We start from the raw sequence: 17,805 nt of genomic DNA on the forward strand, positions 1-17,805 counted from the left end.
GAACCTGTTTGAAAAATACTTGGCACTTATATAAATCAATAATTATATGTAGTACAGGTACAATATGCATAAACATAGACCTGCAGTAATGTGACATTTATACCACTAGAAGGCAGCATTGTATTATTATTTGCAAGGTAACAGTTAATTGAACAATAAAGCTGCAGTTTCAAAACAGCAGCATTGACTTTGACAATTTTCTGTACACAACTTTAACACATTTGCTCCAATATTTTATTTTTGACAAATTTTCACTTCATCCCAGTCACAGGTCTCAGGTTGCACAGGTTGAGGTTGTAGGAAGCAGCTGTTTGGGAGGGAAACTCACATCTGTATCAGAGTCTGTGCTGAGTTAATGTTTGAATGTGTCCCTGGAGCTCTGCTCTCTGGGGCTGTGGTGAAGGATTGATGTCAGCAGTGTCAGGTTCAGGGCAGGAAAAGGAAAACATTGGAGAAACACTACAAACAAACAGTAATATCTTGTCTTTAAATAAACTTTAATCATGTTTTCCTGTGTAAACTCACAACTTATCTGCAATTTCCAGAAGTTTGCATCTGGGACACAAGAGCAAATTAATGCCAGTGAGATACAATTTCTGTTTCAATTCTACACACACACATTTGTTCATAGCTGGAATACAAACATGCACTGGTGGCTTGTCTGCAGGTGTACAAAACATGAGAAGTAAAGTTGTATTTGTCTAAAATCTTTCTTAACAAAGCTACAAACTGCTTAACAAAAGGAGAACACGTCACTTCCTGCGTCCGTCAGGCGGCGCTGGACCAAGCCCACGAATCATCATGGTCCACGCCATCAGGTGACCACACAGTGACAAAGTAATACATTACATGTCTTGTAAATGATGATTCAGAAACAAATAACCTTCCACATTTCATAAAGGTGCAAAAAATGTATCCCAAATTTGAATTTCTTGAAAATATTTGGTGAAGAATCTCATCTAAATGCTACCGTAACATAAAACAAAATCACCACAGGTCTTATCATTAGACAAATTGGAGATCTTTCAATAAAGTGGCATTTCACCCTTAAAATAAACATTTGGTTGAGAAAAGTGAGCGTAAAAAGCAGAGAAATAAGATAAATTCAAATGCTTTGAGAAAGGCCACTTTCATAAGATGGACTTCCTGAATTTAAAGGCTTTGGATTAAAACATTTTCATAAAGAGAGGAATTTCATACATTAAGGACATTCATTCTTTTAAATTGAGAGCAACTGTCATGGAGATCATTCTCTTATGTGAGAATTTTGGTGCTGATTGGACAGATACTCTCAGTGGGCACCATGCAACATAACATAGACTCAGTGGGCACCATACGATGTCGTAGCAGGTGTCCAAACGCCAAAAATCAAGCCAAATTTAATTTTCAATCCAAAATGGCAGATTTGTTGTTGGGTGTGGCATAAAGTGACAAGATTTATTTTGTGCATCTGGGCATGATACACATGGGTGCCTAATTACTTCTTTTCTTCTTCTACTCTAGGCGAAAGTAAAGGGGTAGGAAGACCCTCATTGAAAATTTGAGGGGCCCTATCGAGCTATTTTTGGACGCATGTTCTTGAGGACATTAAAATACGTAAATTTCCACCTGACTATATTTATGTGCATAATTAAAATATTTGTTTCAAGTGCATTAAATACAAAACCACAATTGTGCAATATTTACAAGGCATACGACTGCAGTTACTAGTGATGAAGTTCAGATGGGGTCTTTCTGGGTGGAGTTTGAAGGTCCCCCCCCCCCCCGGTGTTTCCTCCAGGTACTCCGGCTTCATCTCACAGTCACACATGCAGATTAGGGGTTGGGTAAATTGGAGACTCTAAATTAAGCGTAGGTGTTAATGTGAGTGTGGATGGTTGTTTGTCGGCCCTGTGATGGACTGGTGACCCGTCCAAGGTGCACCACACCTCTCACTCCAGCTCCCCCCCGATACCCTCAAGAGGACACGCGGTAAAGATCATGAATGGAGGGAACAGGTCGAAAAAAGATGTTGCAAATTCACTCAAAACCAATTTAGAAGTGTTGATCTTCAGATTAACAGAGCAGCAGCAGAGCAGATACACTGATGATGCTCTGTCACATCCACAGGAACACACAGGGAGGATGGTGGATTCCCTGGCTGATGTCAGAGCAGCTCACCTCCTCTGGAGCTGTCTCCACTCTGCCTCCCAGCAACAAGGCCCAGTCAGAGCCGCTCTACACACAAGCTGCTGCTGCTGCTCCAGCCTCTGTGGATCATCAGGACACAGCTCAGCCTCCGTCCACACACTATCACAAAGAGCGCGGCTGCCATCTGTTGAGAGAAGAAGACACCAGTGTTTACAGAGACTCACTTTATCAGCTGTGATTCAGTGGACTCGCAACTGGAAACAGAGACTGAGATGTACTGGGTGAGTTTAGTGGCGTGAGATCGACTTAACCAACCAGACATTGATTTTAACTTCTCTTATCCTTCCCTTTAAGGAGAGTGTGCACCACACAACAGTGTAGAGTCACTTTGGTCAGTGGGCGGAGCTTTTATACGGGTTGATCTCCAACTTAACCTGCTCTGGAGCAGGTTAGTCGTTCATTATGAGTTACCATGGGGATTTACCCCGATAAGAAGTCAACGTGCTTCGTAGTACAGACCCTGGATCATTACTGTGATACTGACAGTGTTTAGTAAAATACTGATGAAAGCAGCATGATTCCAACCATCTACTGACCTCACTGTCTCCAGTCGACAGTCTGAACTCTGCTCCAGATCAAGCAGCTCCTTCACTCCTGAGTCCTGCAGGTCATTGTATCTCAGATCCAGTTCTCTCAGATGAGAGGGGTTTGACCTCAGAGCCGAAGCCAGAGAAGAACAGCTGACCTCTGACAGTCTGCAGCCCTTCAACCTGAATAGAGGATAAAACTTAACTGTAAATTAAACTGAGTTCATGTGTGAAAATAACAAAAATATTCATGTCAGCACAGACTCATAAAATGGAAGATAAAGATGAAATCAGACATGTTGGAATAAAAACGAGTCCTGATTGAGTAAAAATGTAGTATTTGGACCCAGTCTCTGTCCTGCAGATCAGTTCAGGAAATCCAAAACTAAACACAGATGTGTTTTAACAAGTAGCTGAATATTTAAAATGTCACATGTATCAAGAGGAATTATGTTAAATTAGAATCAAATGAGATCAATTGGGTATAAATGCTGTATTTTAGATATGAGATTTAGAAAAGTCAGTCAGTGAACTGACCTCAGAGTCTCCAGTCGACAGTTTGGACTCTGTAGAATTCCACACAGCTCCTGCACTCCTGAGTCCTCCATGTCGTTGCCATTCAGATCCAGTTCTGTCAGATGAGAGGGGTTTGACCTCAGAGCTGAAGCCAGAGAAGAACAGCTGACCTCTGACAGACTGCAGTGACTCAACCTGGATAAAGAAATATGAATATTTGTTATTGTGGATCGTCATCATGTCAACACAGACTCTCAACATGCTGCTGAACGCAGTCCAGTCTGTGACCTGAAGATAAATATCAAATTAGACATGTTGGACTATTATGTAATTTATCACCTTCTTCTCTCTTTGTTTGGTCTGTTTAAAGCAGGGATGGCTCCTGACAGTCACTTCCTGTTTGTTTCTATACTGTCCAATGTGTTTCAATAAGAATGTGTCTTATTTTTGAAAACCTGAGGAGGACGAGTGCTCGGCCTCAGTCCACATGTTATTTACTGACACTTTATTAGTGATCAGGAGCAGGTGTATGCAGGTGAATGGAGTCGAGCTGGTGAGGGTGGACGTGACTGACAGGCTGGGTGAGTGAGTGACAGATGACTGAGGGACAGTGAGCAGAGCAGAACAGTGACAATCCAATTAAATGTAAATGAATAATGACCAAAACAAGAAAGAAAGTTGGAACAGTGAACATTCAAGGATTTAAGGACCTGACCTCAGAGTCTCCAGTCGACAGTTTGGACTCTCCAGTCCAGAACACAGCAGCTTCACTCCTGAATCCTGCAGGTCGTTTCTACTCAGATCCAGTTCTCTCAGATGTGAGGGGTTCGACTTCAGAGCTGAGGCCACGACTTCACAGTGAGTCTCTGAGAGTCGACAACCAGCGAGTCTGTAATTAACGAAAGTATCGAAACTGTTAGAATAAAATCTGAAAACACAACATTCGTACAACTCGTGATGATTTGACCCTCACCCTGGTAAATCCCCTTTTTGCCTCATGAACATGTTATCTTAAAAACACCTTTCATTTAGACTAACAGGTGAACTCATTAGATCCGGGTGGTCAAAGGTCAAGGTCACAAAACCTGTTTTTGCCTCTTGAACATGATATCTCAAGTCTATCTTTAGGTAATTTGTTCACATTTTGACCAGTTGGAGTCAAAGATAAACTGATTAGATTTCAGTGGTTTCAGGTTACAGTGACCTCATATTATTGTGAATGTAATATGTCAGGAACCTGGAGGCACTGACACTGCACTGGTTGGCGGAGGCATACAAACAGGGTGGTAATTCTAGTTTGACAAGAAAGAAGAATGAAAAATATTTCCTGCTTCTTCAGTTGCCTTCAAACTGAAGAAGCAGGAAATGATTCTCATCCAAAACACTTATTCAGTGGTTGTCTCCTAGCTGTTCGCTCGGAAAAAGACTTTCCACGTGTGTGTGTGTGCGCTCACACACACACACACACACACACACACACACACACACACACACACACACACACACACACACACACACACACACACACACACACACACACACACACACACACACACACACACACAATAATCTCCCTTGCACCCCACATGGTAGTATGTCAGCTGACACTTAATTTCAGTCTCCAATCAATCTAACTCCAATCTAAACATCTTTGGGTTTGGGCAGGAAACCCTGCAGACACCACATCCTACATCCTCCTCACAGAAAGGCTGCACTAACAGTGTTGACCCCTGCAACACTCTGCTGCCCAAAAGAATGAAATTAATTAAACTTGTCAATGTGTATTTGAAAAACGACTCATCTACACTGATTGAATATGTTATTGATCAAGTCTGAACTCACAGAGCCTTCCTGTAGTTCCTCACAGCTGGGATCAGTCTCTGTCGACCCTGGTCTGATGTGTTGAACTTCTTCAGGTCCAACTCATACAGAACCTCCTCTGTAATCTGCAGCATGTAGGCCAGAGCAGAGCAGTGGATCTCAGAGAGTTTCTCCTTTGATATGTTCTCTGACGTCAGGAACCTTTGCATCTGCTGATGTACTGAGTGGTCGTTCATCTCAGTCAGACAGTGGAAGATGTTGATGCTTCTGTCAGGAGAAATGTCATCACTCTTCAACTCCTTCAGGTTGTCGATGACTCTCTGGATGATCTCTGGATTGTTCTCTGTCTGACCCAGAAGGCCTCCTAAGACTCTCTGGTTGGACTCCAGACTGAGGCCGTGAAGGAAGCGAACAAACAGGTCAAGATGACCATTTGTACTGGTGAGGGATTTCTCCATGGTTCTCTTCAGGAGGTCAACCAGAGATGGGTCAGAGAAATTAGTTGTTCGGAAAAACTTTAAAAGGTAACAGCGAAGACGGTTCAGCATTGAGTCCCGGGATTGTAAGTCTTCTCCAAGGAAGGTGTCAATGTCTTCTGTGTTCATCTGGGTGTAACAGTGGAACATGTAGACTGCAGCCAGAAACTCCTGAATGCTCAGATGAACAAAGCAGTAGACTGATTTCTGGAAGATCACACACTCTCTTCTGAAGATCTCAGTACAAAGTCCTGAGTACACCGAGGCCTCGGTGACATTAAGACCACACCGCTCCAGGTCTTCTTGGTAGAACATGATGTTTCCTTCCTCAAGATGTTCAAACGCCAGCCTCCCCAGCTTCAGAAGAACGTCCTTGTCAGCCTCCATCAGCTGCAGTGGAGTCGTCTCATGTCCCTCACCGTACTTGTTTTTCTTCCTCTTTGTCTGAACCAGCAGGAAGTACGAGTACAGGTCAGTCAGGGTCTTGGGCAGCTCTTCTCTCTGGTCTGTGGTCAACATGTGCTCCAGAACTGTAGCACTGATCCAGCAGAAGACTGGGATTTGACACATGATGTGGAGGCTCCTGGACGCCTTGATGTGTGACATGATTCTGCTGCACAGCTCTTCATCGCTGAATCTCTTCTTGAAGTATTCCTCCTTCTGGGCGTCAGTGAAGCCTCGTACTTCTGTTACCCTGTCAACACATGTAGGAGGGATCAGATTGGCCACCGCAGGTCTGGAGGTTATCCAGACGAGAGCCGAGGGAAGCAGTTTCCCCTGGATGAGGTTTGTCAGCAGCACGTTGACTGATGAGCTCTGTGTGACATCAGACACAACCTTCCTGTTGTTGAAGTCCAGAGAAAGTCTGCTTTCATCCAGGCCGTCAAAGATGAACAAAGGTTTACAGACAGCGAGCGTCTCTGCCGTGAGCTTCTGTAATGTTGGATGGAAAACATGGAGCAGCGTGAGAAGACTGTACTGCTGGTCTTTCACCAGGTTCAGCTCCCTGAACGAAAGCACAATCAGCAGACGGACATCTTGGTTTTCTAAACCCTCTGCCCAGTCCAGAGTGAACTTCTGCACCGAGAAGGTTTTTCCAACGCCAGCGACGCCGTTGGTCAGGACGACTCTGATGCTGCTCTGCTGGTCAGTTATGGCTTTAAAGATGTCGTGGCACTTGATGGGAGTGTCGTGGAGGCTCTTCATCTTGGACGCCGTCTCAAGCTGCCTCACCTCATGTTGAGTATTAACCTCTTCGCTCTGTCCCTCTGTGATGTAGAGCTCAGTGTAGATCCTGTTGAGGAGGGTTCTACTTCCTGTTTCATCAGTTCCTTCAGTCACATGTTCACATCTCCTCCTCACACTGAGCTTATGTTCATCTAAAACCTCCTGCAGACCATGATCTGCTGAAAGACAAGAAACAATGTCAGAGACAGAGAATCTGGGAATCTGCTGATTGTTTTCATCAGATACAGAAAAATAAAAGGTTTTTAACTTTGTGCTTTTATAACAATAACGATAAATGTTAATGCTGTATGAATGAACAAAATAAAACAACATGTGCTGTTGTCAGAAGTGAAGACATCAGCAGACACATGTACAGTGCTGCTCTGACCGGCTGTCTGACCTCCAGCTCCTGTTCTGGATCTTTTTCCACACTGGGGACAGGAGGAGTCTCCTGAAGAACCAGACTGGTCCCAGTATGAGGTGATGCACTGTCTGCAGATCCAGTGTCCACAGCTGGTGGAGACTGGATCCTTCAGGACGTCGTGACACGAAGCACAGCAGGACGACTGCTCCTCCTCAGAAACATGAATCCTCTTCCTCTCTCTGTGAAGACATTTCCTGATAACTAAAATGTCACAGTCACAGGTTGTCATTACTTCTGTCAAGGAGGTTTTGTTTTCACCCATGTATGTTTGTTTGTGTGTTGGTTGGTTGGTTTGTTTGTTTGTTCGTTAGTGGGATTATAAAGATAACCAGTAAACTTGGTGGGACGATGTGGTCTGTGAACCAGATCAGGGGGAGGGGAGTTTTTTTAAACTGATGTTTATGAGTGTGTGAAATTTGGTGGAGATCCAAATAAAAATCAGTATCTAGTGATTGGTTTCAATGAGGTCTGAGCTCTTCCTTCTTCTGAAGGGATTAGTTACCAATTTCAATGAAGCTGTGTCCTAATACAGGGGCCACACTAGTGGAAACTGAATCCACTTCAGATCAGTTCACAGTAGAAACAGTCTCTTACTTTGTGTGTGAGGGTCCAGGTTCATTACTGAAGTCTGGAGGAGGATGTTTGGACCAGGTACTCTTCAAAGACACACAGCTGAACACTGGAGACTCTGCTCTGTCCTCCTCTTCTTCCTCATAACCACTCATCTTCAGTCTGAGAGGAAAAACACAGACACTGACTGTGAGCTCAAACACACACAATGAAGCCAGGTACGTAAATCCTTTTTTTCATCAAATATAACAAAGTCAACCCTCCTACTCTGTTTCCCTGTTGTCACGGTAGCCTGAGACAGTTGTAGGTTTAATGTGTCCACAGCTGGTGGAGACTGGATCCTTCAGGACATCCTGACACGAAGCACAGGAGGATGACTGCTCCTCCTCAGAAACATGAATCCTCTTCCTCTCTCTGTGAAGACATTTCCCGATAACTAAAATGTCACAGTCACAGGTTGTCATTACTTCTGTCAAGGAGGTTTTGTTTTCACCCATGTATGTTTGTTTGTGTGTTGGTTTGTTTGTTCGTTAGTGGGATTATAAAGATAACCAGTAAACTTGGTGGGACGATGTGGTCTGTGAACCAGATCAGGGGGAGGGGAGTTTTTTTAAACTGATGTTTATGAGTGTGTGAAATTTGGTGGAGATCCAAATAAAAATCAGTATCTAGTGATTGGTTTCAATGAGGTCTGAGCTCTTCCTTCTTCTGAGGGATTAGTTACCAATTTCAATGAAGCTGTGTCCTAATACAGGGGCCACACTAGTGGAAACTGAATCCACTTCAGATCAGTTCACAGTAGAAACAGTCTCTTACTTTGTGTGTGAGGGTCCAGGTTCATTACTGAAGTCTGGAGGAGGATGTTTGGACCAGGTACTCTTCAAAGACACACAGCTGAACACTGGAGACTCTGCTCTGTCCTCCTCTTCTTCCTCATAACCACTCATCTTCAGTCTGAGAGGAAAAACACAGACACTGACTGTGAGCTCAAACACACACAATGAAGCCAGGTACGTTAAATCTTTTTTTCATCAAATATAACAAAGTCAACCCTCCTACACTGTTTCCCTGTTGTCACGGTAACCTGAGACAGTTGTAGGTTTAATGTGTTGGACTCAGCCGATCACAGCGTTGAGTCAAACTGTTGTTTTACTGACAGAAGTTCATCCTAAATCCACGAGTAGAAAACTGACTCAAGAGTATCTGACAGTAAAATTAGATTAATGTTTATTAATGATGAATAATATCAATGTTGCTCGAACACTCACCAGCCTCAGACTTCACCTTTCCTCCCTCTGCACCTTACAGGTAAAACAGAGTCTGAACACTTTCACTTTCAATGTCTCCGCCTCCTGTCTGCATTTACTGGAAATCACTGATGAAATGTGTGTGTGTGTGTGTGTGTGTGTGTGTGTGTGTGTGTGTGTGTGTGTGTGTGTGTGTGTGTGAAAATTAAAACTGCTGTTTGTAACTTAAATAATGTAACTTTTTACAGACAATAATAATAAAAAGTATATAAATAAAGTTTATCTTCATTATTATAGATACAAGATACTGGAGACTCTGCTCTGTCCTCCTCTTCTTCCTCATAACCACTTATCTTCAGTCTGAGAGGATAAAAACACAGACTTCACAGGAATGAGGACAAACAAGTCTGACACACACACACACGCAACACAAGACACAAACACAAACAAGTATGATTCTGAAAACACCGTTTTGTTATTAAACACTTGATTAACAGATGTGATGAAGATAAAAAGTGAAATTGTGAATTAACTCTGTTAATAAGTAATTTGAAGGCACTTTGTTACACACCTGCTGTTTACATCGGTCTCTGGTGATCCGATGGAAACTACATCTGTCACCAGGCGTGAACTGACAAACTTAAAGCCGTTTGATCAGCAGACGGATGTTAACACCAGGCGTGAGAGTGTGAAAGTAAAACTTTCATAAAACATGTGTTAACACTTGTAGCGAGTCTTCGACACACCACAGCTCTCTTTGGATCTCTTTTTAATGATACAACATGTGACAGGGACTGCATTAGTTCACATCCTCTTCTCAGACTACTGTAAAGGATGCATGAAATAATAATGTAAACCTAAGGACAAAATAAACATAAGTATGCCCTGCCTCACATGTCTAACCCATCACAGAGTAAACACAATGACTTAATGTGGGTTCACAAACAACATTAGAAAAGTAACAATGCACTTCACATTCGGCCGCACTTCACAGGAAAACAGCAGAAAACAATGCAGCGCTAACTTTTGAAATAACACTTAACACTCCTCACAGTACAGACTTGGGCTTTACACATTACAGCTGTCTGTTATTGCTCTTTCAGAAAGCAGTCACAGTAACATTGGAACGACACTTAGAAGCGGAACAGTCCGTAAACATACCTGTCTCTCTTTCAGCTCCAGATGCAGACAGACAGACAGGTTCCTGAGCGTGCCGTACCACAGCGCGACAGGGGGGGTTCACAGACCAGAATACTGATATACAACATATTTACATGAAAATAAAAAGGTACATAAAACATTACTCATTTTGTAAGTACTGAAAAGAATCTCACAAAGATGTTAGGACTGATTTAGCCTAATCATTGGCTATAAAATAAAAATAAAAAAGTACTAGAAATACATAGACCCCCCTCTCATTGTCGGCAAATGGAACATCCCCCTGAGATGATACTCACTGCAGGGTTTTTAAAGTTAGCTGGAATATAAAAACACACCATTACACACTCACCTGCTCACTTTCCTTCCATCTGCTTATCCAAGATAAAATGGAGTCTGACCCTTCCCTGTTCTCATGCTCCTTCTCCGTGTTGAGCCAGTTCACACTCGAAAGTCGGTGTATACATGATGTTTGTTGTGGTGACATGTAGCAGCTCGTCTCCCTGAATTCCTCCATTCACCTGAGGGCGGAGCTTCACCTGCTTCAGGTGTGTGGGACCACTGCTTCAGGGACCGTCTGGTGTAATGGAGCTGAAGGTGCTACAGCGCCACCTACTGTGCTGGAGTTATTGGTCCGCGGAAATACATGAATACAAATAGAAAACCCTTCGACTTAAATCCTCTTTATTGATCCAGTTTCTTTTAAAAACTTTTATCTTTCCCTTCCTCATTACTGAACACAGATTCTTTAGGTTTAACACTTGCACATTTCCTCAGCTGCTTCTGTAACGTTTTCTCTTTCTCTTTATATTTATGACACACTCACACAAATGAACCAAAAACACTGAAGTTACAACAATAAAAAAACAACTAAAATCTCCATGTTGTTAAGATGACACTCACTGATTTTGAAGTTGATCTGATAAAGCTCTAGGAGGAAACTGTAAACCTTTTTCAAGTAAAACAAATATTTAAATTATCACTCTGAATATGAGCAGAATAAAATAAAGGCAGAGTTGAAAGCTTTTTGTTAGAAAAAACACATTTTAAATAGGGATTGAAAAGCAGGAACAGATGTATGAAGTCTGGGGGACACAAGCTGCAAAAGCACGATCGCCTAGTCACCAATCAGGCTCTGGGAACGACCAGAAGACGACTATAGCTGCAGTTAGATGGAGCTCAGGCTCATTTGAACACTACATGGCAAAAGCTGACAAAACAATAAAAACTTAAAGGTTTCATACTAACATTGTTTTTCGTAATTTTACCTGTACTCCAGTCCAGCATCTTTGTAGCTCCAAGCATTGATTACTGAGTTTGTCACTTCTGCAACCACCCCCCCCCCCCCGGCGAACTTGCACCGAGCTCTAATTAGCCAGAAATGGTAAAACAGCCCCCGTGTGGCTAAACAAGGCTTTTAAGGGCAAGTAGCAGAATTAGAATTAGTTGTAAATAAATGAGGAAACGGGGGAAAAATGCACACAAGCGACAACAAAACCTGAGTCATCAAGACCTCACTAATTGCTCTCTCTGTCCTCCTCCCACATTGATTCCCCTTCTAATGTGTGTGTGTGTGTGTTTGAGATCAATGGAACAAATTATAAACATGCACACACACACATGCACACACACACACACACACTGACTTTACAAGACCACAACTCACTCCAACTGCCCTCCTCTCTCTCTCTAACTGGGCTGAGTCGCCTGAATGTCTCTCGCCCGCTGCCCACACAGTCTTGCCTTGCGTCTAATTTATTCCACTGTCTCCTCGCCGTTTCTCAGGTAACAGCCGAAGAGTGGATGCTCAGAAAGGTTACCGGGAAACAAAGTGGGCCTCCTAACAAGCGGCTGAAACCTCTTCGCTGGAACCAACAGGGGAACAGTTGGCAGGAGAGAGGAAGGTGGACGACATGAAAAGAAATCTTCGATTCTGAAGCCCAGTAGAGAAAAGGACTGAGAACCTTGCAATTGATGCGATTCAGTTTCTCCGCTTCTACCAGAGAGTAAGTTTGAGGTCGAGCTTTGTTCTTTTGGTTTTGCCCTGCCACTGATTAATTTTCCTCCTGAGCTTTTCAAACTCCTCTTTGTTATCAAATGTTGCTCCGGGGATTTATTTCACCTCACACACAGAAATATACTTTACAGAAAAAAGGAAGCTATTTATTCTTCCCCGCTTTTGTTAAAATCTCATTCTAACAAAGCCACGACATAGATTTTACAGCATAGTTCTTAAAGACATAAATACTCTCATCAAGGTTGAAATTAAAGATATTAAAGGTTAAGATTTGGCCTGATAAAGGATTGTTAAGGGAGTTACTCTTTTTCCATGAATTTCCAATATGAACCACATAACTGAAGGCTCAACAGTCAAACTGCACCAAATTTCACACACTCATCAATACGACTTTCTGAAAGGTCCATGCAATATTCTCTGAGAAAACGCTTCAAATGTTGAAAATCTCACAATGTCAAGATTGTTAAATGTTAAATTACTGGTCCTGGCGTAATCATTTGTCCCATCGTTCCACCAAGTTTTAGTGGAAATCTGTTCAGCAGTTTTTGTGTAATCTTGCTGAAAAAACACCCACACAAGGTAAAACTGTAACCCCCTCGGCAGAAGTAATAAAAAAAGAAGCTAATAAAGTGTTTTTCTTATGGCGCTAAAAGTTGACATGAATCTAAATGATGCGGTAAACAGAGGCTTAATGAGTCTCATCAATATTTTATCCACCAGCTGCTAAAAACTCACAGGCTTTTTTATTTCCCCGACATATAATTGGGAGCATGATTGATGTCATCCTCATGGATTTGTCTGCAGCATCACGGGAATAACTTTCTGAGAGGGCAATTCAGAAAACACAACAAAGGCTAATTGAAGTTTTTGTTGTTAGTGTATAGTCAAGTTCGGAGAAACATTCCACGAGGGATGAATAGAGTTGACAGAGAATGGAGTTTTGGCCCTGGCAGCCCCAGAAGCCCCCAAATATTGGCTGTTGCCCTCAGAGGATGAGTCATTCTCACACGACCAAAGATTCGGAGACACTTCGGCCTGAAAGAGAAACAGAGAAGTCAAATCAAGTGTTCAGCACATTAATGATTCATGCGATCAATCAGCTGATGGAGTTTTATCTTTATCTTTTAAGAGCCCTTTATATTCTGCAGACCCACGAGGTGAAAACAGCCACACACACACACACACACCAAAGCTTCTCATCTCCACCTGTTTTGCATTTTTGAAGCTGCAGTTTTTTTTCCTTCCTGAATCCACAAAGGAAAGAGGATTTTATGAACAGAAATATAGACTCAGATATGGGGGAATACAATCTGGGATAAATCTGCACTAACTGTTTAAAAAAGAATCTTTTCATGCAGAAAGGATCAAACTCCTCCGCGAGTCGTGTCAAGTGATAAGAACTCTGCTTTGCCTTCACGCCCCCAAAGGAAACACCAGCTTCAATAGCTTTGAGAATATGGAGATTAACCTGTGTTTATTTATCTTCCTCTAAATATTTCAATCTCTGCAAAGGGAATGTGCATATTTATAGGTTATTTATACCCATTTGGAAAAGTATTTGATTGGGTAAGATGGAAGGTGGGAAGCTGTTGCCCCATTAGAAACAAATGAATTCAGGCATAATGATTTCAAATTGACACAAAGTGAAATTACATCTCTTTTATAGAGGCCAATTAATTAAATAGATCAGGATCCTTAAAGCAGCAGTGATACATGTTTTTATAACAATATATTAAGATAAAAATATGAAAACAAAACAGAGTTACCAGGAGAACAACAAGCATTGAATTTGTACAATAATTGAAGGGTCATATTAAAGTGTCTTTTCAAATTTAGAATCTAAAGTAAAGAATTTAATGTTGAGTGTGAGTCATCGAGAGGCAAAGGATGAGTCGGTCAAGGTGGCCTGTCCTCTGAGAGGGGACGGATAATATGCTTTAATTAACTGTAATAAACAGTGTGTGTGTGTTTGTGTGTGTGTGTGTGAGTGCAGATGATTTATGTTTTTCTAGAAACAAGACCACATATGGATGGAGTTGTGCATTCATGTGTGGCGTTTGTGCATGACTAAGTGTATGAGATCATTTGTGCGTGATATTGGGACATGTTTTCTGTGTGTAGTGTGTGTGTGTGTGTGTGTGTGTGAAATTCATGATGATGTCACACAACCCTCAACACAGCACAGTCACTTAATAAATGCTCCTTTGCAGAAAATCACAGGGACATGATTCACAAGAACCACTGCTTTGCTGCATCTCTACAGATTATATGGATATATAAATGTACTGTATATACACACATATATACAAGTATATTATACACAAATATATGGTAAATGGACTGTATTAATCTAAACTTATTCACCTTTTATCATGAGTAAGTTCTTGTATTCACAGAAAACACTTTGCGCACAGGGATTTGCATTTTTCCTTTTAATTGATTTCTTCCGAACAGAAACGCTGAACAGATTTCAGATCGGCGACAAACCGTCACAGTCGATACAACATGTGAAGAATGTGTCAATACTCAGTCGGCATTCAGTACAAATATATAAACTCTGTGCACGTTGTCTGTACAGATCAGGTTCAGGAAACAAACAGATACAGAAACACAGCAGCAGCCACAAAACAAACAGGAAAGAAAGAGTGAAATGAATCAGACAAACAAAGAAAATCCCAAAACATTGAAAGCGTCTAAGCTGACTATTCATGCAGAGATCATAAAATCAAAAGGCTTCGTAAAATACAAATTCAACGAAAACTGGATTAATTTCTGTGTCGTTTTCACCAGAGACCAGGCAAATGAAGAAGTGGATTCAGAATTATTTACTGCACAATAGAGATGGGAGGTGAGCTGAGATGACGCAGGAGGGATGGATTGAGGGTCAAAGGGATGAAGGAAGGGTCATGGGGGGGATGGATGACGTGGGGTAGGATGCTGGTGGGAAGACGGCAGGGAACCCGGGATGTAAAGACTAGCTTGATGAAGAGGAGCTTACCTTCTGTATTCGGATTTAAAAGACATTAAGAAATTAAAGAAAAACAGATATTCAGTGGTGTGTGAAAACTAAGTTAGAGGGTAGAGGAGCGGATGAGGTCTTTTTGGTGCAGGAATGGGATGATTCCTGTAGGCGTGGCCTTTTCCTCCTAAATCAGAGAACTGAATAAAGATTAAAGTCGCAGCTCCACTTTCTCCAAACATAAAGCCAAACGGTGATCGTGGAGTCAAGTCACAGTGTCAAGGTCCCGCAGATGCACGCGCTCGACCAATTGAGAGTCCGTCTCAGCTGTCAATCAAGATGTTCCACCCCATTTTTTATATCATCAAACAACTAATTAAAACCAAACTTATCAGAAAACAGGAACCATCTTTGAGACAAATATATTTGAGGTATATTTTTCCACATGTCCCATCCACTAACATGGAGGAAGCAGGGTTTACGTCCTACACTGAAGCCACAATTAAAATGATTTGATTTACTCTGTAGACGTCAGAGAGATAAATAAGTTAAAAAAATAAATTTACGATAATAATGAATAATAACTAAATAACTTTCGCTGGAATTTCTGGTTGGAAAGGTTAACATGATCTAGTTGTCATGGTAATGTACATTCTCTTACATTAATCTGTTCAAATATTTATTAATCTCAAATATCACAGGGGTATTTTGGATTAATCAATTAAAAACGTTTTTATGGGGAACATTTTTAAATTTGGTAAATAGATGTTTCACTTACAGGAAGCAAAATCTGAAAAAGAAATGAAAGCAGGAACACAACTATAGCACGTTCTCTGTGTCGTTCTGCTAGTATAAAAAAATAGAAGTATATCTTGGATCGGGAGATACACGTACCTTTACAGCAAAATTGTGAAGTTAGAACCGGGCTAACTTTTTGTTTGGCAAGAAAATCAGCGTGTGAATATATGAAAACATTTTTAAAAACATCTGCTTGGCCAGCAGATGGCAGCCTAACAGAAACAGATGATTAGGACTGGAGGGGAAATTAGTTTATGTTTAAAGTTTGACTTGCAAATATCAAGATTGTGAGCGCAGGCAATCCAATCAACTTACAAAGATGAGGAAAAGGTCAGAGGTCACAGTCCGTCTGGTTATGTACTGCAGTGGTTGAGGTCTCTGATGTCCTGAGGTCCGAAGACAGAAAATCAAACAAGCTTTTAATGGAGAGATAGAGACAAGAGAAGAAGAGATAAATGGATAAAGAGAAAGGGTGAGGTAGAAGGAGATGAAGGAAAATAAAGCCGAAAAATGTAGTAAGAGGCAGAAAAAAAGAGAGAAAGAGGCAGATCCTAGATTTTCACATCGTCGAGCCAGAAATCGTCCATCGGCGTTTTTATACTGTGTTGCATCAGTAGTGATCCAAAAGACCAGGATGTGCCTGTCAATGGTTAAATCTCTGATGTCCGTCCCAAACTTTGTGTCCTCAGTACAGTGTCCACGATAGATTTACTTCCCACATGAGTAAGTGAAAGCAACACTGAGCTTCCACAACGTCGGTCGCAAGCTGGAGAATAAAATAAGATTCCCCACCTGGAAGCAAATCCTCAGACAGCAAAGTCTCCGTACCCGGTCGGGCAGAAGGCGGCACTGCGGAGTGTGTCGAGGCAGTTGACGAGGATGAGCGCGCCGGTCAGGTGCTTCCACCTCTTGGTGATGGGGTTCCTCATTTTGTCCAGGCCGACGTGGAGCTCCTGGATCACGTCGCGGTAGCTGTCGCCGACGTGGGCGGCCCACGTCAGGAGGAAGTCGTAGGCGGGCTTCCACATGGACTGAACGAGTCGGGTGGAAGTCAGAGGAAAGGAAAGAAGAAGATTGATTTAGTTATGGAAGGCAACAGATTCGATTTGAGGTTTTTTTCATCCCTGTCAGCAGGATTACGCAACAACAACTGGATGGATTACCACGGAACTGGGTAGAAGGATGTGGTGCAGGTCAGGGAGGAAAACAGTCAATTTTGGTGCATCTCCAGATCAGAGAGTGGATCCAGGAATGTTTTTTCATAAACCATTGTATAATACTATCCCCGCTGTCTCACCTCGTTGTCCAGAAGTCCGTTCTTGTCGCGGTGTGGCGCCTCGTACGCCTCCATCTGCTGCCTTGACACTCGGGCCAGTTTCTCAGCCAGTTCCCTCCACCGTGACGCCACCTCCACCGCTGTGGTCAACAGAACGAAATCCATGACCAACCGGGCAACCAGACCCTGGCAGTCCATCTTCAGCAGCGCCTGGCAGGTGGAGGAGAGAACAGGCAGCAGAGGAATGAGGTTTGAATTACAGAAAGCTTGAATTTATGATATGGCAGAACAATATGTGTGAAGACAATGTGAAGAGGTGTGATTCTGAGTCAGAAAACTGAATATATCTCGATCCGTAAAAGCACTTTTAGGCCCTCATCAGTAACAGTCCCCTTTCAAACTAAAACACCTTTTTTACAAAAAAAATGCATTAGTGTGGACAGGGCGTAACACGAAGAAGTGTGGATGAAGCCTAAAATCCCCAAGAAAGAGAGAGAAACCACATCTAATACCCTGCATTTTCCAAACGTGTGTCCGTTTCCTTGCAGCAAAGAACCCCCCCCCCCCCCTGCAGAGAAGCTGAGAGGTATCACCACAGG

General features: G+C 42.3%; 2 protein-coding genes across 2 annotated transcripts in view; both read right to left on the bottom strand.

Annotated features, from left to right (window-relative positions):
* Nucleotides 1-2,015: 2,015 nt before the first annotated feature.
* LOC117778403 (NLR family CARD domain-containing protein 3-like) lies at nucleotides 2,016-7,908 on the bottom strand. Its single transcript, XM_034613926.1, has 7 exons — nucleotides 7,776-7,908; nucleotides 7,127-7,360; nucleotides 5,076-6,938; nucleotides 3,949-4,122; nucleotides 3,255-3,428; nucleotides 2,727-2,900; nucleotides 2,016-2,314 (listed from the first exon to the last, which is right to left on the bottom strand). Exons 1-7 carry the CDS (start codon nucleotides 7,904-7,906, stop codon nucleotides 2,293-2,295), a joined length of 2,772 nt encoding a protein of 923 aa, XP_034469817.1. The 5' UTR covers nucleotides 7,907-7,908; the 3' UTR covers nucleotides 2,016-2,292.
* A 6,680-nt stretch (nucleotides 7,909-14,588) lies between these two features.
* sh3bp4a (SH3-domain binding protein 4a) overlaps nucleotides 14,589-17,805 on the bottom strand; it is a 22,887-nt gene continuing 19,670 nt past the window's right edge. The window contains exons 4-5 of the mRNA XM_034613911.1: nucleotides 17,228-17,416; nucleotides 14,589-16,961 (exon numbers count right to left, since the gene is read on the bottom strand). Of these exons, the coding sequence (XP_034469802.1) occupies nucleotides 16,737-16,961; nucleotides 17,228-17,416 (414 nt within the window). The 3' untranslated portion in view covers nucleotides 14,589-16,736. The remainder of the gene's footprint in view (nucleotides 16,962-17,227; nucleotides 17,417-17,805) is intronic.

The sequence above is a fragment of the Hippoglossus hippoglossus genome, chromosome 2 (assembly GCF_009819705.1).
Source record: "Hippoglossus hippoglossus isolate fHipHip1 chromosome 2, fHipHip1.pri, whole genome shotgun sequence".
NCBI lineage: Eukaryota > Metazoa > Chordata > Actinopteri > Pleuronectiformes > Pleuronectidae > Hippoglossus > Hippoglossus hippoglossus.

Bases quoted from the DNA above. Each gene is read 5' to 3' on its own strand.
- LOC117778403 (XM_034613926.1), bottom strand. From the start codon at position 7,906: ATGAGTGGTTATGAGGAAGAAGAGGAGGACAGAGCAGAGTCTCCAGTG. The intron at 3,429-3,948 runs GTCAGGTCCTTA...TTCTTTATCCAG, and splicing joins TGTCGACTGGAGACTCTGAG to GTTGAGTCACTGCAGTCTGT. The intron at 2,315-2,726 runs GTCAGTAGATGG...TTCTCTCAACAG, and splicing joins TGTCGACTGGAGACAGTGAG to ATGGCAGCCGCGCTCTTTGT.